This window comes from Parasteatoda tepidariorum, chromosome 6 (assembly GCF_982258835.1).
Source record: "Parasteatoda tepidariorum strain Cologne lab strain chromosome 6, Ptep-v5.0, whole genome shotgun sequence".
Lineage (NCBI taxonomy): Eukaryota > Metazoa > Arthropoda > Arachnida > Araneae > Theridiidae > Parasteatoda > Parasteatoda tepidariorum.
Window position 1 is genome coordinate 105410254 of NC_141760.1, and position 25010 is coordinate 105435263.

General features: G+C 27.7%; 1 protein-coding gene across 2 annotated transcripts; it reads right to left on the reverse strand.

The window, feature by feature from the left end:
• Positions 1-1246: 1246 nt before the first annotated feature.
• Positions 1247-24798, reverse strand: LOC107447531 (U3 small nucleolar ribonucleoprotein MPP10). Of its 2 annotated transcripts, none has more exons than XM_087166337.1 (11): positions 24447-24798; positions 20143-20869; positions 19082-19179; positions 17730-17838; positions 16558-16699; positions 13364-13431; positions 12449-12586; positions 5404-5505; positions 4035-4142; positions 2557-2766; positions 1247-1413 (listed from the first exon to the last, which is right to left on the reverse strand). In XM_087166337.1, exons 1-11 carry the CDS (start codon positions 24527-24529, stop codon positions 1306-1308), a joined length of 1893 nt encoding a protein of 630 aa, XP_087022463.1. In that variant the 5' UTR covers positions 24530-24798; the 3' UTR covers positions 1247-1305. The 2 variants fall into 2 exon arrangements, with proteins under 2 accessions (XP_087022463.1, XP_087022464.1); XM_087166338.1 differs by having other exon boundaries at positions 20149-20869; positions 24447-24668.
• Positions 24799-25010: the final 212 nt, after the last annotated feature.

The following is a 25010-nucleotide window of genomic DNA, read 5'->3' on the forward strand; positions in this document are numbered from 1 at the left end:
TTAAAGCCTAAAAAGAGAAACTTGATCTCTTGAAGTTTATTTTTTATTTAAATTGAGTATTTAGATCATTCTTCTGACTTTGCTACTTTTATAAGGATAACATTTCTTACAAAGGAGGAAAAACATACTTTTGGGGGTACTTTTTAGTAAGGCTCAATTAAATTATTCTTTTTTCAACATGAAAAATAAATAAAAAAAAGAATTGATTAAAGTTACTTGGGTTTGACTAAGAGAAAAGTATCATTTTCAGGCATTACAAGTAAACCGTACTTTGAAGCGGCTGTGACTAATCGGAAACTTAAATAAAAAAATTTGTAAAAATAATTTTTTTTTAAAAATCTGTTTCACATTACTGTATTACACATTTTTAGCAATAAGTTATGCAGAAAAAGATATATGAGGGGTCAAAATTTGTAGCAAAATAGTGAAAAAAAATCACTACTGAGGTAATTCTTTACTGGGTAATGGGACGTATGCTCCCCAACAACATCATTGATCTTTGTAAATGCTATTTTCCAACCTTCAATTTGTACGACCATCTGCTCTTGACTTCAGAAAAATAAAAGACTTTATGTAAATGTGGAAAACAGCAAAGGTTTTGTGGGGTCAAGAAGAGAAGCCAGTACAGGGAAGCCATTTTCTTTTATGTATTAAATGTTTGTTCATTTCTCATCAAGTCAATTTGTGGTTATTAACAAAAAATTTATAAATTCAGTCATTTATAAGCACAGAAGATTATGGCCACTTCTTTACATTAGGAAAAACTTTAAAAAAATTTCAAACCATAAAAATAGTCTTTAAAATAATATTTTAATGTAACACTACTAAAAAAAATAGCCATATGAAGGGTTAAAAAAGTTGTAATACAATTTAAATAAAAATTTAGAAACCAAAAATAAGCAAAAGGAAATTTTAAAAATATATATGTTAACAAAAACAGCACTCTGTCAGGGGACACACTGTCAGCAAACACACTCTGTAGTCAGCTTTTGGTCTAACCACTGATTTGGTTTTCCTTATTTTTGATTTCTAACTCTCTACTTAAATTGTTTACATAAGACAGTTTGGTTTTAGCGTTTTTCCATTGTGACTTATTATTTTAAAGTTTTTATCTTAAAATTTTTTTAAATCACTGTGATTGGACAATTTATATTACCTAATTAGAAATTGCACTCATGACTAAGTCTTAAATTATTCCTCCGGCCATTTAGTGAATCAATAGTTAGTTTTGTATTTAAAGCACACATTTCTATTTAGGAAGAATTTATATAAAAACAGATATCATACAAGTTTTATTTTACAGAATTATTTTATCCTTTTTTTCTTAGAATGAGAAGGTTTTCCCTCGGAATGAACAGAATCTTGAAGTCGTGAAAAGAAATCTTTAGATGATTTAATTTTTTCTTCACCAACCTAAAATAAAATGTATATCATTTAGGTATATAACTAAACAGAAAAAAAAGCAATTGATTATCATCTAAGAAAAATAGGTCTTTTGGAGGTTGCTATCAGGGATGGCAAGTTTTTTCCAATCCAAGTGGGGAAAAACTCTTTATCAAAAAGAAATATCTGATATTAACAAAATTTTTTAAACAGTATAATTGCAATCTTATTTAAATGCTATTATTAATTTCCAAGCTAATTAATGCATCCTTTTTTATGAGTGAAAACTAAAATGTATTAACTGGAAAGAAAAATGAATGTAATGCATTTCTTAACAAATTAAACTAATTGTAGTTTAATATTTTTTATTAAGTTTAGTAAAACCCAATATTATAATAAAGAACTATGAAAATATAAAATTTTATTATTACTTTTATATTAAAAAATATCCAACTTAATTTTTAAAATTAAATATAATTTATGAATACTTAAATTGACTCATTGATGTTAAATCAAGGTTGCCATTCAAATCTGGAGAAAAAAAAATTCCCTGTATTTATTATACACAATATATTAAGAGGAACACAACAGTTATTATGCTCTTGTGTGAGCTATATAGGGCACACTATATTTATTAGTTTTAATTGCTGGAAAAACTTAGAAAAAAAGAAGGAACAAATGAACATACTTAAATAATGCAATAGTAAATAAAATAGTTTAGTATAGGGGAGTTTAGAAAGATTAATTAAAATTGTTTGCGGAACGGATATAGCGAACCGAAATTTCGGTCTCTTGAAGGTTCACTATAGCGGGGTTTGACTACAGTACTTATTGCTAAAAAACTGCATCGGTCATTTTAGTTTCTTCTATTTTGTTCAATTTCTTACAGTTTTTCTAAAAACTTTAATTCCATTCAGTCTTACTTCTAAGAATAGTCAGAACATTCTGTGTTAAGAAGTCACACTTTAAATATAACAATAAATTAACAATGAAGGTTAAAGCTCACTTTTTCCTAACAGACAAAACTAAACCATATCAAATACAATTAGATAATCATGTCAATAGCATACCACGCATTTTGCAAAACAAAACCATATTACGCAAATATTTCTTTCAAGGCATTTTATCATAAGGTTTAATACACTTAGAATTGTAAATAATACTAAGACTTACCTCAAGTAATTTTGTATTCCTATTTTGTTTTAATTTTTTCAATGTATTCATTTTATCTAGTTTCCTAGCCTTTCCGGAAAGATTTAGACCTGTGCCATCATTTTCCATTTTCTTGAATTTCATTCTTTGGAACATCTTTTTCTTTCGACGCTCTCGTTTTCTGTCACTATCGCTTCTTTCACTTTGGCCTTTTACTGTGCCTGTCTTTTTCTGAAATAATACATATATATTTATACAGGTATGACAAAAAAACAATAAAAATTAACAAGATAACAAATACCACATAGGGCACATTCAAATATTACATAAAAACTTAAGGAAGGAAGAGAGGTGTGAGCAAAACTAACATAAGAAACTAAATCTTGTTCTTTTTTTTTTCTTTTCTTAAATTAATGAAAAATATTTCACGTAGAAAAAACTGAAAAAATTTCTATAAGGAATATGAGACATCAAAAGTTTTGATTACAGAAGGAAAACATAAAAGATTCCTAAATAATACTTACTCGAAATTTTATAATATGAATTTATATGGAAATTTTGATTAATGCAAAGTTGCATAGTTTACTTGAATTAAATCCTAAAAATTGATAGTTACAGTAAAATTCAAAGTTCAAGCAAAACACAAAACAAGAGTGGGGGTTGTCAATGATTTGCCGAAATATGGAAGTTGGCTTGTGATTTGCTGATAAATAAAGAGAGAGTCCAAAATTGACAACATAACATTTGAACTGCACCATAGTAACATAAATTGGTAGGGTTTATTAAATACCATGTACCAAAAAAAAACTCCCTCATTAATTGTAACTATTGATGAATTTTAAAGAAAAAATTCTTACGTAATGTAATCAATCTGATTGAATAAACTGCAATTGACAATCACGAGTTAAAAACAAATAATAGCATTGCCTAAAAGTTCTACCTATTAAGAAATAGATCAATAAACGATATTGTGCTCCTATGCTATATTGTGCTCCTTTCTTACACTGGTAAACTATAAAATATTAAAAACTCTCCATTTTAAGCATAATTTGTAGTAAATATAATTAATCAAAGGTACAAAAAAAATGGTGTTGATTTAGAAATAATTTTTGTTTTATAGTGATTTTATATTTTACCTGGATTTCAATAAAATTGAGTAACTCTCAACAATTACCAGCCATTAAATGTAAATACAGTCAAATCATACATAAAAATAGAGGCTTTACCTTTTAACAAAGATGAATGTTTTATTGAACTAATATGAATGGAAAATTTAAATGAAGATAGAATTAAAATTGCAAAAAAAAAAAAAAAAAAAAAAATTAATTTTTAAAAAAAAAATAATTTTTTGTTTTGTGAGAAACTTGTTTTAAGTCCACCACACCTGGTTTCATATAAAAACTTACCAAACAAAAATACTTGAAGGTTCAAAAAATTTATATGGGTAAATTAACAAAAACAAAAGGGGGAAGAATATATAAATGTTTGCAGATAGTTACTTTGATTTCTTCGGGTGCTAATAATGTGACATCACTAATGCTAGTTGGAGCAACTTCTTCCACAGTTATGGCAGGTAAATTGCTTACTATTTTAATATCTGGTATGGCCTGAAAGAATAACATAATTTATACATTAAACTAAATGCTAATGAGAGATATGCAAAATGAAATATTTTTTTAAAAAGTAAGAAGAAACAATTTCAAAAATGAAATTATTACCAATTTTTAAAAAGACGAAATAATATTTAATTTATTAAAATTTATTCCATAGTTAATAAAACAAAAGGTAAATAATTCTTAAAATTATAAATTAACCATCAACAGTAGTGTTTCTTTTAAGATATACTAAAATTAATTTTAAAAAAGAGAAAATAATAACCAGAAGTTGCAAAGAAATGCCATTCAGTTAAAATTAAAAATTTAATAAAATTCCATAATTAAGGAAAAACTGAGATAAAACTGAAGGTGTGTATCCATAAATGTTTTACACCATTGAAAAAAGTAAAAGAATACGGCTCATATCATTACAACATAGAACACAAAGCATGATCAATATAAAATAATAAAAAGTGTGTTACTTTTTGTGACAACATTGAAGATGCCTAAAAAATTATACACCTATTTGTCTTTTCCAATTTTTTTAAATATTTTTCAAAAGTTGGTCAAGATTTTACAGTAAAAATTGTAATAAGTTAATAACTAATAGTGACTACAGTATTTTTAATTGAACTGTTGAAAGACATGGGTAACAGGAAAATTAATAATGAGCTTGGAGTTACTTTTTGGTGCTAAAACGCGAAAACTTTACGAGATCAACAAAATCTTTTGACTCGCATACAATAACAGAATAAAATGCTTGTATTAAAGTATTGAAAGGAATACACTCATGAATATTGATAAAAAAGAAGTGTCCAACTTTCATGATAATAGTTACAGAACTACAACATTTCCTAATGGGAAATCTTACTTTTTCTTGTTGAAACATGATTCTTAAAATAAAAAGCTAAAACAAAGAGTGAACAATAGTTTTTACATAAAGAAGAATGAGAATACTTTATTTTTAAAATATCACCAATTCAGTTTAACTGAGAAGGCTCTGATTATGGGAAGGAAGATAACAGCACCATGATGCTTTAGTGAATTATAGCTTTATGAATTATAGAGAATGCTTTATTGAAGCCACCCCTTTAGAATGGCTACTACAATTCACTTCTCTTAACAAATTTCTCGAAAGAAATTCCAAACAGAATCTCATACATTAATGCTTGCAGAAAAAAAAAATGCAACACACATAGAAATTTAATAATCTCAACAATATTAAAACTAAAAAAGAATATTTCATCTACATTTTCACTATGCAGATACTTACAGGTTTAGGAATATGACAGAACAAAGCTTGTAGTTCTGGTAAAACGAAATCCATCATTTTTTTAATTTCCACATGTTTTGGATTCTCTTGTTCTTGTTCACCCTGAAAATGAAGTAGGTATTATAAAACAACACTGAATTATTCATAGTTTTCAAACCAATAAATTACTATCACTGAAAATCACAATGAAACAATTTTAATTCATTATTAAGCTTTATTCATCGTTATTATTAGATAATATTACTAAAATTTATTATTAGATAATATTATGTTATTAATATATAATATTATCAAGGAATAACTTTTAAATTTTCCCAGGTTTTGAAAATTGAAAATAAAAATATATATACAATTGAATAAAATAAAACAGGGATAGCTTTAAACATTTTGTAAAGCAAGTCAGTTCAAGATTACAACTCTTACATTTAAACTTAATATTGCAATTCACCAATTTAATATTCTATTGCTGCAGAGTACTTTTTTAAATCATGAAATGCTTAGATGCGTGCCTAATCAAAATTTAGTAAAATTTAAATATTTTTATTGCCATCTAAATGCGTTTTTCGAAAATGACAACATAATAAATTTCCTAAAAAATAAACATTCAACTTTCAGAACCTTTAACAGTTTTCGTAGTGGGCCAAAGAAAAAATCATGACATTTATTCGAAAAATTAGAACTAAAGCAAGATATCTTTTGAAACAATATACACATAAAATATTAATTTTGAAAAAGGCAAATTAAAAAGTATAATTTGCTTTACTTAATTGTAATAATAGCAAATTTTATGCTGCAAGAGTATAAAAAAAGCATACTATTCTTAATTTTAGAATTACTTTGTCAGGGCTGCCAGGGTTGTCCGTTAGCGGACCCTTCACAAAATAATTTATGTTTTAATCGGATCTTTCACAAATTTGTTTATCTTCATTATTGTTTTGTCAATTGAATAAACCCTTCCTGGGGGAGGGGGAAGAAAGACGCTTCAAAACAAAGTTTTCCAAGTTTCCGTAAGTTTAAATTCTAAATGTAGTATTCTAAGAAAATCTACTTTTACAAACATTGTGTGCACATTCTTACTGATATTAAATGATATTTTTTTTAAAATAAATAATTGATCTATTTATTCACAAAATTGATATAGAATATTATGTAAATAAAAATTAATTTCTGGCAATTTTTTACATCAAATATTATAAATTTAAGAACTGTTTAAATTTACTTAATGCGTAGTAGACTGGTCCAAAAAAAACTTTTTTTTTAAAATTTGCGGGTCTTAACCCTAAATACTTGTACACATGACTAAAGAAGCCCCCATGCAAAATGTCAGCTTATTTCAAGTACATTTAGAGGTAGCTCAAACGCTTTGAAGTTTTTACTTAGAAACCTTAAAAAAATAATTTCCATATTAACATTATTTATTATTTATTTACTTATTTTCATAAACAATGGTCATATATTATGATAAATATAATAATTATAAATATAATTATTATATAGTTAACATTTTGCTTCTTGTTTTGGCAACACCAAATTACTTTATTTGGGTTTGGCAACACCACATTGTTTGTTTACTTCTGTGACCTGGTAAGACACAGAGCTATAAGCGATAAGCAGAGAGCTTGCCGCACTTAACTATACTCAATGCTCAATACTCAATACCTGGTGAGATTTTATTGAAACAATGTCAACAAACAAAATTAGATTTAGAAAAGACTCTGAAATTTGGTTACTTGGTTTTCCCATAAGTGAAATAAAAGGATGTAAACTACCTTCCATTAATGCAGTACTAAGAAACTTCTTCTTTCACCATGAGACAAAAACAATACATGAAAGTGCAAGTCACACTGTTGATAGTGTGTTGACCTTCTGGAATAAGGCTAGAATTCCTACAACCGAAACGCAGAATGCAGTAAGAAAGTTAGAAAAATTCGTTGAGCGGTACCAAAAATAGAAAAAGAACAGAAATCAGCCTACGAATACTCAAGAAGACAAAGAACAGAATCTTATCAAAGAATGCAAGATGTTGTGGGATATCGCTCATGTCGGTGCTTTACAGATGATAAAAATTGAAGAGGATAAGAAGTTTTTGCTTAAACAGCGAGAAGGATTTGAAGGCTGTATGTTGTCAGTCGACAGAAAACTTGAGAAAAAAGATAAACGCTCATCTAAAAGGAGGCGATATGAGACACTACCATCTAATAGTGTGGACATGAATAAAAACAAAACTGTATGTTATCCTTCATCAAGTGCTGAAATTAAAGACGATTGTGGTTCAACTAGCTCATCCTCAGAAAGTGATACTGATGATGATGCTTTTCAATATCCTAGTACTTCAGAAAAGACAGCAAAGGGGGAAAAAAGGCAAGCTTGTTTTACCTAATTTGATGTCTGCATTGGATAGAACAAAAGCCTCGGATCGCAGTGCTACTTTTTTAATTGCAGCAACAGCCCAAACAGTTGGAATAAATGTAAGTGAAAGTACTGTTTCACGAAGTACACTTTGCAGACACAGCCCAGTTAGCGGAGGATTTGAAGCATAACTTCAAACCTGATGGTCCGCTTGTCGTCCAATGGGATGGGAAACTCATGGCTAGTATTTCTGGAGAAATGGAGGAAAAGTTGACCGCCTTCCTATTCTTGTCACAGGAAATGATGTGGAGAAATTACTTGGTGTGCTAAAACTGCCAGTTGGTACAGGCAAGGCAATTGCAAAAGCAGTATTTGATACACTTAATGATTGGGAGATCATAGATAAAATTCAAGGCATGTGCTTTGACACTACATCTTGTAACACTGGTATTCACACAGGAGCAATGTACATTATTGAAACAGAAGATTGGAAAACAGCTCCTCAGTTTGGCTTGCAGGCATCATATTTATGAAATCATTATTGGTGATGTGTTTTCTGCAGTATTTGGACATTCTAGTGCACCTTGTGTTCTCATGTTTAAGAGATTCCAAAGTTACTAGAATTTTATAGACAAATCTTCTTTCAAATGTCCAGAAGAAACAATAGTACCTTCAGAAAATTGGAAAGTATTAAAAGAAGAAGCTATTAAATTTGCCAAACATAATCTTACGTTTGAAACAAAATCATTGGCAAGAAATGACTACAGAGAGTTTTTAGAACTGACTTTGATTTATCTTGGACAGGTGCCTCCACATAGAGTACATTTTGCAGCACCAGGAGCATTCCATCATGCACTAAAATGGCTAAAGTTATTTACTGTTTAAAAATATACATGTTTCGTGAACAGTTCAAGCTCACACCAAAAGAAGCTAAAGGGTTGAAACTATTTAATGATTTTAGCACACACTTGTACATGAAAGCCTGGTTTCGCTGCTCTAACGCAGCTGATGCACCTTTCATAGACTTAGAATTTTTTAAACATTTAAATTTGGTGAAAAATGAATGCAAAGAAATCTCAAAAGCTGCAAGCAATGGGTTGAAGAGGCATCTGTGGTACTTAAACGGTGACTTAGTCATGCTCAGCCTATTCAGCTGTCATGTAAGCACAGAAGATAAGGTTTTAATGGTTGATAAGTTGTTTAAAATAGATAAACATTAGAAGATGTAACCAATGCTTCTAAACCATTAAAGGAAAAATAAATCGGAAATGTTAATGAAAAATCATTGCATGATTTTGTTAATGAAAAATCATGGATGATATTTTAGTCATTGAATATGCAAGGCGATTTTTTACATTCGTTCTCATCGGAATGGAAGAAATTTGATTCTTACCATGATGGTGAAAAGAAAGTGAAATGTTTAAAGACAGTAAATGATTGCGCAGAAAGGGGCGTTGCGCTCATTACAGACTACAATGAACTGATAACTAAAGATGAAGAACAAAAACAATTCTTACTTCAAGTTGTGGAATCCCACAGAAAGAAATTTAAGGACACTAAAAAAAACCACACTTGCTCAAAATGTATGATTTTTTATTAGGATTTTCTTCATATATGCTTACTAATAGATATCGTGTTGGCTCGCTCCCTTGTATTTTATGATATAAATAAGAAATATGTATATATGAGTGTACAAATCATGGTTTTTGATGGGAAAATACAAATAAAGGCATAGTGTCAATGTTTTTTTTTGTCATTTATTTATATGAAATGCAAAATCCCAAACTTCAAAGTCTTTGAGCTACCTCTAAATGTACTTCAAATGAGTTGAAATTTTGCATGGGGGCTTCTTTTGTCATGTGTACAAGTATTCAGGGTTAAGACCTGCAAATTTTAAAAAAAAGTTTTTTTTGGACCAGTCTAATGCGTAGTCCATTAAAAGTGATACATAACTAAATTGTTATTTAAAACATGTCAACTGAAATTATTAAAAATGTGAGTGATTTTGTTTTCATTATTCCTCCAAAATGAATATTCTGTGTTGAGCAGTAATTACCAAATATTTGTATGTTGCTTCTGTAATTTAGTAGCATCAATTGTTGAGCAGAATCTTGTATCTATTTACAATTTAAAAACTTCTTGAAAAGGTTTTCAGACATTTTTGCAATAGCAGGACCCAATTTGCACAAATTCCCAAAAGCAGGACCCTGGTTGAAAAACTAAAACTTAACGCTTACTTCATATTCACAAATTATTAATATTTTTTCGCAATTTTACAAGAACAGGACCTTTCACAAAATGTCTGGACAGACCCCTGCTGTGTTTTCCTTGTACATATTATGCACAATCTATTAAAAGGAAACACAATCACTGTGCTCTTGAGTGAGTTATGTTAGGCTATACTAATTTTAACTGCTGGAAAAAATTAAAGAAATGAGGCACAGATTAGCATACTTAAAACCTATATAATGCTATAGTAAATTAAATAGTTTAATAAAGCTGAAATATCATCCTTAAATATTCCATAGATTGCGGTTTGAGTGGTCACTATTTTTTAAAAGATGAAAATAAGAATCCCAGTATTTTCCCAGTTTGTACGGAAAAACTTAAATTTCCTTGCATTTTCCCTGTCATTTTAGTTGATTGTTAAATGTCCTGTATTTTCCAGGTTTCTCCCATTCTGTGTAGCGGCAACCCTGTTAATCAAATAATTTTAAAGAAGGGTATCAATAAAATTGAAAAGAAAACATTTATGTTAAAAAAATAGTTTTAGTAGACAATTACTCAAATCATCATTTAAAAATACTACGATCCTATGAACCATGCATATAATCAGTAGACAATTCCTAATTTGGAACTATTGAATTTTGTAATTTCTACTAAACTTATAAAAAATAAGAGAATGCTGTATCAAAAATCTAGCCCTTTAGATTACTAAAATTTGCTTTTTAAAAATCTGAATTTGTATTCCTAGAAATTGGGATGCACTAAACACACACAAAAATCAGGACTATCAGAACAAAAAACTAAAAACCAGGACAAATGTTTTTTGTCAGGAAAATCGAGACAATCACGAGCCTTGCCTTTAATTAATAAAGACTAAATCAATTCCATTAATGATTTAGTATAAATAAAATTTATATAATATATAAACCAGAATTGCAACAAAAAAAATTATCTTGTATGCATTTAAATTAACTTCTATTATCAAAATTCATTTCATCATTCATTTATTCTATTTAAAATTATTACTGTTAAGAATTTAAACTTCAGGTTTTTCCTCAAACATCAAATTACCAAGTTCAAAAATGATTTTTTGATTAGAGAAATCTAGCCAAAAACTTTTAGCTCTATGAGAGGATCTATGTATAACACTTAAGATATGTACAAATAAGTTATAGTAGAATTGAATAAATTAGATATTAAAAAAATTAACAGTGAAATAGTATTTGTTACTTTTAATTTACCATGGAACAAAAAATAGTAAGAATCAACTGAGTGCTCAGTTATTATTTTTGATATTCATTACGAATTTATTAACAAGATAGATTAATAACAAAAATAAAAACAAAAAAAGAACACTTTAAACTTAAACAAATACACTTTGAGAGGTCTTAGTAAAAGGGAAAATTTGATAAATAAATACTTATTTGCATGTAACAAATAATTTTAAGCTGCACAACAAAATTAGGAAATTTTTTTACTACTGTGACCAGGAGTAGGATTTTTAATAGTGGCCCCTTTATCAAGAAATTAAATTTCTAAATTAATAAAAAAACTTATATTGATGTAAATCATTTCGTTTCATGCACTTCTCAAAACATGGTGTAAAGATATAATCATGACAAGGTTTATTTCTAAAATGAAGAAAAATTTTACAGACCTGCTTACTATGTAGATTTAGGAAAAATTCAAGTAATGTACAGTGCACAAAATAAAAAATGAACCACACTGAAAAACTTGTAATCTAATGATCAGATCTTCACAATCTAGAATTCAATCTTAATAATTCAAAGGGTTGATCCCAAATATGCTAATTAATTAGTGGAGACGATATTTTAAATTAGGAAATCAGGCACAATGCTTTCTCTGAATAAACATGCCTTTTTTTCCGACAGATTTAGATTTCTGACCCCCAAAACGTTGGGGGTAGCAGCAATTGACAGGAAATTGATCATTGTCTGGTTCAGGTCAAACTTATGATTTAAGGATGATGAATGAATGTATGGTCTACTCTATGTATGTGGGTCTACTCTATAAAATGATGCGTCAAAGTCGAATGTGCCTATGGGTGTGGCAGAAGTAGAATTCTTAACCATATATGGCGCCACTGGAAAGCAAGAACAATCGCACCCTTTCGGCCTTCTGATGACAACAACAACAAGGATTGTGCAAAGGGCTTTTTTAACAAAGGTAAAAGTAATGTGATTAAAAAGGTAGAGTTACATATCAAGATACAATTAAATCATCAATTAAAACATAGGTTATCACAAAATTACAAATTCTAAGTGATAAATCAGAAACAGTTCTTATTTGAAAGCAAAATACAATTTTATAACAATTTTATAAACCGCATGACTTAATGAATGTATGGCTACTGCTAAAAGTAACAAAACAAATGAATAAAATATCATGTATTTTGAAAAATTGATATAAAATTAAGATAAATAGCTAATAAGAAATAAGCTAAGCTTACATATTTTTTCTTGAGATAATCTTCTTCATAAACCTGTGCAAGACTTTTCTTACTTTTGCTTTGGTCTAATACTATCTCTTTCTTCGATGAAGTAAAATCATTAATAGGCTTTACTACTCTTTGTCCATCACTATATGCCTGAAAATATATGTTTAAATTAAATCAAATATGGCAGAATAGCAAGAAAAAACGAAAAAATCATATACTTGCAGACATATTTATATAAAAGGTATAGTAAAATAAAATTTAAATTGTGTACAATTTTTCATAATTATCATTTAGCTCTGCATAGTTTTTAAAGAAAAAGGTAATACTTTTTATTTGCTTGTCAATAATATAAGTGAAAATGTTATGTTATAAAAAATTAATGCAACAAGCACATAATACAAGAAGCGCTTACTAGAGTTACTATCTACTTCGGTTTCATATTTTGACACAAAATAGTTTAAAAGTAACGGTGGAGGTAAATGCGTCATGAATTTATTTTTTAGTCTTTTTATTGCATTATCAGCTTAATGTTCTGTTATAAGAAGTTCACTGTATAAAAGTGTTCAGATTATTTTAATACTTCATTACAATTTTTTTGCATTCTCACTAAAAATCTCCTTAAAATAATAAAAAATTATCCAAACCACATTTTTTTTTTAATTTAATGATTTCAATCAATATTTTAATTATAATTCAAATCAAGTGCTTGAAAATATAATTTTAACTTGAGCAGTGATTAATAACTTTTACAGAACACAATATAATAACTTGTTCTGAAAAAAAATATTCTTAATTGTATGGAATGTTAAGCTGGTGCCTCATTTGATCTTTGTTTGAACAATATTTCAAAGTGTTATTAAAAATATATTATTAAAATTTGAAAAGGAGTCAAAATATGTTGTATATTAAATTAAAAATTTAAATTACCTTGTTTTTAATAATTGATATAATAGCCTTTTCTGTTTTATTGAGTAAATCTTCATCTTCAACAAGTACTGAAAAGAAAGAAAAAATATTGAAAGATAATTTTATTATATATGACAATGAAACTTAGGCATACAGACCAGTAAACAATAAAATAGATTTGATTATGCTGATAAACATTTTATGTTTAATTATTCTCCATCTCTTTATGTATAATAAATCTTTAACAAGTGAAAGGTAACATTAAAAGATAAAGTTTTAATATTTGTAAACAATATTGCACTAAATGTATTAGCAAAAATAGAATAAAATAGATTAAAAAATTAGATTTGATTTATACTAATATTTAGTTTACTTTAATTAATTCTCATTCATTTTTATATAAAAAGTTAACTCACTTTTATTTATTAGACTATTTGAAATATAACTAATGCTTGGCTGGGTAGTTTTGGTCCATTTGAGATAGACCAAAACTTGTTGTGACAAAAAAAAAAGAAGAGATTTTCATAAAAAAAATTTCTAATTCTGTTGGTCTAGAACTACGATGAAACATTCATTTTGAAAATTGACTCAACAAATTGACTCATCAAAATGGCTTAACTATAGAAGTTGGCTCACATATAACACCAATTATAATTTATTTCTGAAGAAATTTTCTATCATTATCATTAGAAATAAAAAGGTGAGAACTATATAAAAAATTGAAATGAGGAAAATATGCATATAAATATTTAAAACTTTGTATTAAAAAATTTTATGGGGGGAATTTTTTTTGAAAATTTCAAGAATTTTGTAGAGTAAAATAATAAGATTTAATATCTGAAGTTTTTCGCATATAAAATTAAATATCATACTTTTCAACAAAAAAAATTAAGGGAGTTTTTTGTTTCAAATCATTAAAATAAAATACTGTTTTAAGATAAAATGTTTCAAGAATTTTTTATAGCAAAATAACAAAGTTCTTTGCTCTCAATTTTTTCACATAATATTAAATAATATACATTTTTTTTACAACAAAAAAAGTAAAGCGATTGTTTTTTGTTTAAGGCCCTAAAAAACAGTAAAAATGAGAAAAATTATCAAAATTTTTTTATATTTTTCCTTTTAAATCCTATCCAATAAATTTTAATAAATTTAAAACTAAATTTTAACATTGTATCATTATTTTTAACACTCTCCGAACTAATGTTATATCTGAGGAAACAGTATGTAAGCAACCAGCATATATGTACTTGAACTGACCACATTATAATAATTTTAAAAGAAACACAGCAAACATCACAATGATTAGACCACAATCAAATTATTGACCACTTGGTTTCATGAATCTGATAATTTTAAGGGGTTACGCTCAGACTTAAAAAAGCAATGATTAGTACAGAGGTCGCCAAAGTGGTCTATATAGACCCCCAGGGGTCTATTTAACGAAAGCGGGGGTCGATCTGAGACAGGGGGTCGAATGGGGGTCGATCCGAATCGGAAGGGTCGATTGTGGGTTTTAAAAAAAAAAAAACATTTCTCAATACGCAAATCACACATACCTGATTAAGTATGTAAAATTTGTGAATTTTTTTTATAATTGACTCAATATCAGTTTCTTTATAAAACATAAATTAATAAACGTATATTTATTGGGGTGAAACAAGTATTTACGTTCCACCGTGTAGTGGCACGAATTCAGCGCAGTTTATAAGTCATATGCACATGCGCGCTTTTCCAAATGTCACGTGTGACAAGCATTGACATTACAAATGCAAATATCATACGCAGTTTCAGCTATCTTTGCAAACTGTGTTGAATATTTGCAGTGTCATTATTAAAACTTTTATAGTTTTGGATAATTAGTTATTGATTCCATTCGTTCGGTTTAGATATCAATTTTAATTATCAATGCACAAAAAAGAAGGTAAGCTTTAATAATAGGGATTAGTACAGCCCGCGACAAAACTATAGCACACTTTGTATTTTTTTTACGAAAATTACAAAATTGACCAATTTTGTAAATTTCAATATTAATATATTTTTCATAAAACTATTATTACACAATGTACTATTACTTTAATAAATGTTTAAAGTCATAAAATAAATGTACAAGCACAATATCCAATAGAGTTTTATTTTAATTAACAGAAAAGTACGTTTGTAGGGGTCGATGGAGATTTCGAAAAATTATACAGGGGTCGATGATATACTATTAATATTGAAAATTACAAAATTGACCAATTTTGTAAATTTCAATATTAATATATTTTTCATAAAACTATTGTTACACAATGTACTATTACTTTAATAAATGTTTAAAGTCATAAAATAAATGTACAAGCACAGTATCTAATAGAGTTTTATTTTAATTAACAGAAAATTACGTTTGTAGGGGTCGATGGAGATTTCGAAAAATTATACAGGGGTCGATGATCGAAAAAGTTTGGCAACCCCTGGATTAGTATTTCTAAAGGCTGGTCAGTTTCGACACAATGTCTGAAAGTATCACCATATTGTGAGTCCCATAATTATACAGTTTATACATCATTCAAGTAACTGTATTCTCAAATGACACTTTATCATGGAAAATTTGTTAAGAACGAAAGCTAATACAAAAAAAACAATAAGACAAGAGAAAAAAACTTTTGTAATTTTCTTCAAGCAAAATATTCTGAGAAGTATTCTTAGAATACTTAATTCATCCATAATTAAGTCTTTTAAAATTTCAAAAATAGTAATTATGCTATAATTAAATAAATCTATATTACTTAATTAACACAGAAGAAATAGTAAATATTTTAATATTTCTTTATAAATATACTGCAACATTAATATTTTATCCGAAAATGATTACTTTTAATAAAAAATCCTTAAAATCATCATTAAGTAGCACAGTAAAAAATAACTTTATTCTTTCGTAAAACTACGACTACCAACCCTAAACTGAATGTAAAGCTGGAATAAATAACAGATTTTGAATTTATTTTCTTCGATAAATATTTATGTTCTAAATTAATTTTTAAATAAAATATAATTATATTCTTCATAAAGAAACATTTTAAAATAAATATATTTTTCATAAAGAAACATTTAAAAACAAATCATTACATTCTTCATAAAGAAATATTTAAAAATAAAGAATTATATTCTTCAAAAAGAAACATTTAACTGAAAGGCTATGAATTTAAAATGTTACATATTCAAAGAATTTTTACCTGGTTTAGCACTTGAATCAAAATCTGTATCCTGGTGAAGAAGACTGTCTTTTGGACGACTACTTGCTGTAACCTCACCAGTTAGATGCCAGTCTGGCTTTTGTATCATTTTTTCCTCAAAGTCATGTACTGTTTTCTTTATCTATTTAAAAGTCATATTTAAATATAATACACTAGGGAAAACAATTGAAAAATCAAATTTTTTTTCAATAAAAAAACTAACAAAGCAAATAAAACCAAACATGGTCAAAATATCATACAATATTAGACCAATATATGGAGCATGTACTCCAAATAAGTAAACAGCTCACTTGTCATGCACAGCAGCTGACTAACATCCTCAGAGAATCAGTCAGAGGAAAACAAATCTAATAGGGTGAATAAACACCTCTAACAACTACACAACTCTTACATTGGCATTTTATACTGTTTACCAGGATACTTTCCAATCCCTGTAGCAACCGCACTCTTGAAACAATGAGCATAATTGTTGGTTGTTGTAACAGGTCTTTGAGCTACAAATGAGTGTCCAAAGACATCCCAAACGCGATTGGATTAAGATCAGGGAACATCTCAGCCACTCAAATCATTGAATATCCTCCAATTGGAGGTATTCGTCCACCAATTGAGCCTTGTGTGGACGGATATTAATGTTTAGAGAAATTAAATTTGGCCCATATGCTTCACAGAAAAATTTCACATTGATTGCAAGGATCTGGTTTCTGTATTGCTGATTTGTCAGAGTACCTCTAGCTAACACATGAAGGTTGGTATGCCCATCTACCGTGTTGCTTTCCCAGATCATCAGATCTCCTCGATCATAGTGGTCCTTTTCCACATTACTAGAGGGCCTGTGAACTGTTTCTACAGAGTGGACACATTTCTCGAAACACCACACTTCTCATTTCTTAAGGTCTCTACAAGAGGTAGTCAGCGATTGGCTAGAATCGAGTTTTCCAACTATACGGTTAACCTAGATATATACAGTTATCGAGTTATCCTATAAATATCAATTAAATTCTTTTCTACAACATACATAAAATTAAAACTATGCAAAATTTTTAAGGCACTCCTTCACTTTTCCAGGAAAAAGAGCTTGAAAAAACCACCTACCGGTTCATCAAAAAAAAAGAATGAATAGATAAGATAACATGAAGTGATACAACAAATACCTTTTCTTGCTCAATCTCAAAAGGAGTCTTTGGTGTCAGATTAGAATTATTCTCTTCTTCTTGCTCTATTTCATTTAATATGTCATTTGCATTATCATCATCATCATCCCTATAAATACCGAAATAATTTTTAGACATAAAATTTTTTTACCAAATAGCAAAACATGGCTGAGTTCTTAGTGTGCACCATGCAAAATAAAAAAAGAGATTACCTCAATAACTTTTGACTTAATGATTACAATTCTGTGACTAAAATGCAATCTTAATGATTTGAAGAAGAAGAAAAAATATGCCAATTTATAAGAGCAGGTGATTATTTAAATCCCAAAATCAGATACAAAAATATACTTTTTCTAAATGCATAATTTTTTTTAAATGCATATATATATATATATATATATATATATATATATATATATATATATATATATATATATATATATATATATATATATATATATATATATATATATATATATATATGCATTTGACTTAATACCTTTATATATATATATATATATAGATAGATAGATAGATAGATAGATAGATATATTTTGATGATTTCAGATTTTAGACCCTCAAAATAGTCATAATTTGAAAAATATGGTTTTAATAGTTTAGACATAAGAGCAATCACAAATTTCGGAAGAACAATTCCAAGCTTTAGCTCCTTAAAGATTATTTTATTTTTTTCATGCAAAATAGCAAAAAAAAAGTCACACTTTTGGTTTTTCATTTCTCAAGAAGTAATTGATCTATTCTGTTCAAACTTCAGAACTTGTAATTTAAAATTGCATTATTTAAAATTATAGAAAAATTTCCATGCCTCATAATTCCAAAATTTTCGTAACATTAATACTTCATAAATAAATAGTAATAATACTATTACAAAATTGCTTTTTTTTTTTGTTGCTTACTTTGAAAAAACTAAATTTATAATTACTTACAAAAATTACTTAAAACATTTCTTGAGGTATAGAGAAATATGCACAAGGAAAAATAAACATTAAGGGGTCCAAACATTCGACTGCTCTAGAATCGACACTTATGGAACCACAATCGAAGGAAAAGGGAGGTTGTTTGTTTGGGTTTTTCTTATTTTCAGATTTTTATTCTGGGTCGTGTAGCATCATAATTATGAATATTTCACTTTCATTGTACTTTAATTTTACATTAAAATACACTTTATTAAATTAACTTTTTTAAAAACCAATTCTGAGAGATACATGTAAACGGACAAGTGAAAATGCATCTTTTACTTAGTTAAGTCTAGTGGACCAGTGACTAAATTTTTTAAACCTTTACTTTGGCATTACATAATTATTATTTTAAAACTTCTCATTAGTACTTACACATCACTCTGCTCATAAGCATCTTCTCCACTCTCAATATTTCCATCACCAGATTCAGGAGGATCAAAAAAATCATCATACATCAGGTCTTTAGAGGACTATTGAATGAAAAAATTTTTTTTGTTAATACACCTATGGGACAACAGCCTAATAAATTAAAAATTATGTTTTGCTTTAAAATAGTAATCTTTTTCATTTTAAAAAGTACGAAATAATACTTGTTACGTGTCATCCATTACAAATCATAAACAGCGCAAGCACAAAAGTTACATTTTTTAAATTTAATCCAATAATTCTTTTGCAGATTGAGAGATATAACAAAATATACTTAAATAATTTTAAAAAAATTACAAGGCACTAGCAGTTATTGTTTTTTTTTCTCCTTTTTTTGTCCTTAGACATATTTAAATTTAAATAAAGCATGATTTTTCTTAATTTTTTTACGTATTGAAAATGAAATATTTTTTGTGGCAAATACTGTTGATTGAAACTAACTGTAAAAATATTTTAATGTACATGTGATAAATGCTTTTAAGAAACAGAAATAGAAAAGAATTATTTATACAAGAAATTTTTGACATAGTATAAAACATTTCTATGGTTGTAATCCCCTAAGAAATTTTCCGTATGCATGGACTATATTGATAGCCACATTGGAAAAAGTTAAATAAGCTGTTTTTAATATTTTAAAAAAATATTTATGGTTCCAAAGAAATTAATATTTTATTTTCATCATTAAAATCTCTTAAGCCTGACAAAACATTTGAATTATTTTTTAGGACTATTCCATCATTAACGAATAATGTATTTGCCAAATTTAAAAACATATAACTCAGTTTAAAGAAAATGCAAAGAGTTCTAATAATTTTTGTGATAATAAGTATTGGCATTGTTTATTCCATTCATTCCATTATCATGATTTAAACCATTGATACAAATTCAATAATTCATCACACTTAATAATACATTATATTTGTCACACTTAACATAAAACAACAAACATTTTTTAATACCCCACCCAAAATTTATCTTAAATAATTTAATGATAAATTAAAATTTACCGTTACTTTATTTTCAATACCCTCCTCATCCATCTCATCTTCTGAGTCATCAAAATTGTCTGATGGCATATCTTCAAAATAGTTAATACCTTCGTCATCACTTTTCTCCTCTTCGTGTTCAGCCTTTATGTCTTCAACCCTTAAAAACTGCGCCAAATTTGATAATTTAAAAAACTGGTCATCAACTACAGAATGAAATTTCTCATGGTGTTTTTCCTTGGACTCATCTTTCTTGTGCATTTTCTTAACTTCAGCTACATTTTCCTCTTCTTCTTCTGACTGAGACATATTTTCCAAAAAGTCGCCATCTTCTTCATCGCTATTGGATAGATTTAAACTATCAGCAGATTTGTCAATTTTTCGTGTGGAAGCTTCAGGAATAGGAAAATCATCACCTGATAAATCTGAATCATCATCAAAAACATATTCTTTATCCTCAGAGAGTTCAGACTTGGAATATGTTTGCACTTTAATTTCATCATCAGATGAATTAAGATGATTGCCATTAGTACAAGTATATTCATCATCTATAAATGAAACACACTTATTAAAGTGTTCAAAGGCACTTTTATTTTGAAGCTCAATTTGTTGAAATATTTGTTCAGAATCAAAACCATCAATTAGAAGTTTTCTCAATGCTTTGCTTTGACACTCAACCAAAATATTATTTTTGTAGACGTGATCATATATTTCTTTTGATGAATGCTTTAAACCATCAATAATTTGCCTAAAACAAAAAAGAAATACTTTAAATAAATGAACTCCTTGACAAAATGAAAAGTTAAACATGTATGCGTAATAATAATCTCTCTTTAATGCTTGAATAACAAATATTAGTTATATATTAACAAACAAATAAAAACAGTATGATAACTTAATAAATAATTATAATATTATATTGCTTTTATTATTATTGATTATATCATTAAACTGTTATTTTATAATTATATTGTTATTTAATAATCTAGTTATGAAATAATTATATTGTTATAATTCTTCTTAATCTATGTGTGTTCTCAAAAAATTTGAAGATGGCATTTTCATAGAAGTCTTTAAATATTTCATTAACAAATTTTAACATTTGCTGATTTAGACTTATTTTTGCTTAGTGAAATTTCTTATTTTCATCTGATTTTTTAATTAAATATTTTAATTTCTTTCATTTTTTAGAAATTTCATTTCATAAAAATGTTTGCAATATGTTTACTGTCCCCTCATTTAAAAACACAGAAAGAAAATATTTAATACTTTTCTATGAACCAATAATTAATAAGTAACCGTACAAAAAACTTTGAAAATTCAATTATTATTTAAGAAAATAGATAATATCTAGTTATTTAGAAGAAACATTAAGAATTTTCTCCTTTTCATTATAAAAATATACCATTAATAAAAGATTGTACCATTAATAAAAAATTGTACCATTAATATTTTTATATTACTTAAATAACATACAAAATGTGGTTAGAAAATGTAACCACATTTCGTAAACAAACACATAATTTAAAACCAATTCTCGTTTGATATTTTAAAATATTTGTTTCATATATTTGTAATTACAAAGAAAGATATTTAAGGTAATAAACTAGAAAAAAAAACTTTGTTTTTTATTTAAAAATATTTTTTTCTGAACTACACCATTTGGCTTTATAATGAATAAAAATATATATAGATTATTTGTTTCACATTTCAAAATATATAATTTGTATACTTCATCTAAATTGTTTATGGTTTAGAAATGGGAAGAAATTGGAATTAGCAGCATTTTTAAATGACACAATTTTTGAACCTGTAACCAATAAAACTTTTCATGCAAACAATTTAGTAAAATCTCGGTCAACTTTTCACTCAGGAACACTTTTTATTCTAGACCTCCTTCTTATAACCTAATATTTATACAATTTATCTAAAATTAAGAAATACCAATTAGTAATTAAAACTGAAATTTAAAATTTCATTTTGAAGTAACCAAATTCTTATTTAAACTCCCAATTTTTTTTAATAAAATCTGGCAAAAAAAAAAAAATTCAATATTCAGATATTAATGTTAATAAAATTATAAATTAAAACAATTATACAGATATTCTAAATTATTAAATTAAGGAGAACACAAAAATAAAAAGATAACTTTCAATGAAAAATAAATAAAAATAGAGGTAAAATTTAAAAAAAATTTCTTTCAGCTATTCAGTTTAACTTTACAAAACTAAAACACTCTACGCTCGTTAGCACCACTCCCCAATTAGTTATGACTGCTACACAAAGTTCCACAGTAATCACATGGATCTTGCTCTATTGAATATTTAAAATAATTATACAGAAAAGAATCATAGTTTTTACAGTTCAGCATATAAGCTGCTTCTTTTATGTGTGGTCTGCAGGAATCTTGTTCTAACATACACAATGAGCAGTAATTCTTGATGCATCATTGGTCAATTGCCAACATTTTCAACAAAGAAATACTGTGTACATGCGCCTGATCAGTATTTGTTGAGAAATTTTATTTTTTCCTCTCCACGTTCTAGACACTGAAAAATTGGATGATGCAGGAATAAGATCGAGTTCAGTAAATGAATAATTGAAATATGAATGAATGTCACGGGGAGATTTCCGTATCGTGATCTGCGATAGAATAACTGCCAAGTCTTGGAATCTTCCGGGCAGTGGTCCGCAAGAAACTAAAAGAAAACATCACAGAAAGGGACCGAAAGGTATAACTCTTAGCCATCCACATGTTTTTTTTTTTTAAATTTGCGAGCTTGGCATCTTGACGATTGTAGTTTGCGAGACAGATCACGACATGGAAATATCCCCAATATCACTAATGAAAATTCTTTACATTAAAGGATAGAAATTATTGAAAACGATAAAAAAAAATGAATAAGAGAGCGAAAATTGGCTTAATTGGGGAATTGGATAATTGTCCCACTAGCCCCAGTCCTAGGACAACATAATTATTATGGTTATTATTTAAAGTGACCACATTTTTATTGAGACAAAGCGGGACAAATGGGATGAAATGAGAATTACAATTTAGTCAAACTTTCAACACGCACAATATATATATATAAATACGAATAAATGTTTGCAATAATATTTTCAGCATCAACTGGAAGTAAGTCAGATGCTGTTTGAATGGTATAGGTATAGAATGTGCGCTGCACAGCCTACTCCAATATTTTTTTGCTTCAAATGTTCGTTAAGTTTCGTAAAAACGTTATTGATGCCTCTTCTAGCTTTTCCACTAAAATTTACGTTAGTGTTATCCGCACAATGGACAATAATTTTATTGTTTAAATTATTCTTTTTTAAAATAGTACTTATTAAATCAAAAATTATTTGTGAAGTTTCATCAGGCAATGAAACAAAATCTAATATTCTAATTTTAATTCCTGTTTCTGGATCAAAAAATCTAACAATTGTGGGAAATAATTTTGAATCTTTGTGGTAGGAAGTATTAGAATATATGGATATAAATGCTCATTTTTCTAATTCTTTCTGCAATTGTGAAAAGGAATCCATTCCATTTTAGGTTCCATTCCAAGGTTCCATTTTAGATGAGGAAGAGGCATTATTAAAAGATCTTTTGTGCCTCTTTGTCGCTAGATGTTTAGTAATATCGTTTTTTTCACCATGTGAGACCGAAAATTCAGCACTGCGTTTATCACACCGTAGCATATAGTCTATTTCGGTACTTTCAATAAATGGAAATTCTCTGCTTCGCTCTTCATTAAATTTGCATCCTCTTTTTTTACTCATCTTTTATTTTGTAGGTAAATACTAGAAATAAATAAAAAATTTACTACAATATAGCCTATTGTAGTAAAATTTTTTTAAAAAGAGTATTGACCATTACTTTGTGGCGACTATTGCTCAACCTTTGTCAATCAAATAATGAGTCAAACTGAAAGTCAAATTGAAAACAGCAAACCGCACTGTCTAACGGCAGTCCGCACTTATGTGAATTAAGCCGAGACTTAAAGACAATGATCGTACACCACCGAGTAACTCTAACTTGGTACATTGCCTAATTTAGTTTACTCTGCACGCATTTTATGTGTTTTTTATGTATTTTTTATTTCTTTATATTCACCATAATACTTAATAAATAATGGAAATATATTTTTACAGCACATTTAAAATAAGAAATGCAGATATTTTCTAAAAAGCGGGACATTTTTAAAAATCGGCAGGACGCGGGACAGTCCACCAAAAAGCGGGACTGTCCCGCCAAAATCGGGACGTGTGGTCACTTTATTATTATTAAAAGTTGTCACATAATATATTGCAAAAACATCACTCACTTAGAGCTTTCACTATTGCTCACGCTTTCAATTTTTTCTGTAATATCCTTTGACAGTGCATACTTCCCAACACTCAACTCCATTTTAAATCAGATTATCTAAATGCGCAAAGACTCACATAAAGTATCATACATCTAATACAGAATTAAATTAATTTAATCGAAAATCGTCTTGGCTAGAGAATTAACATCGTGTTCGTGTTGCTTGCGAAGTTGATATTAATACACATTTTTAAAAGTATGCATTGTAAATGTTTTAGCTTTTAGCTTATTTTGTAAAGCAGTTGCTTAGTTTCTCATGACGTCATAGCTTTGAATTCCTAACCCTCGTTGTGTAGCGCCACCACTGCACTGATATTAACTGCGAATATTAAAAATGTGGTTTTCTTTTAACGTATTTTGATTATTTCTTCTTGTATATTTTATACATGGTGATACATGAATATTATTTAAATTTTTCATTTCACTCGTTAAACAATTTTTTTTAATCAAAAAGAAATGAAATAATTGTTTTACTTTATATTGACTTAGATAACAAGTTGCTACAAATATTGAGGATAAATAA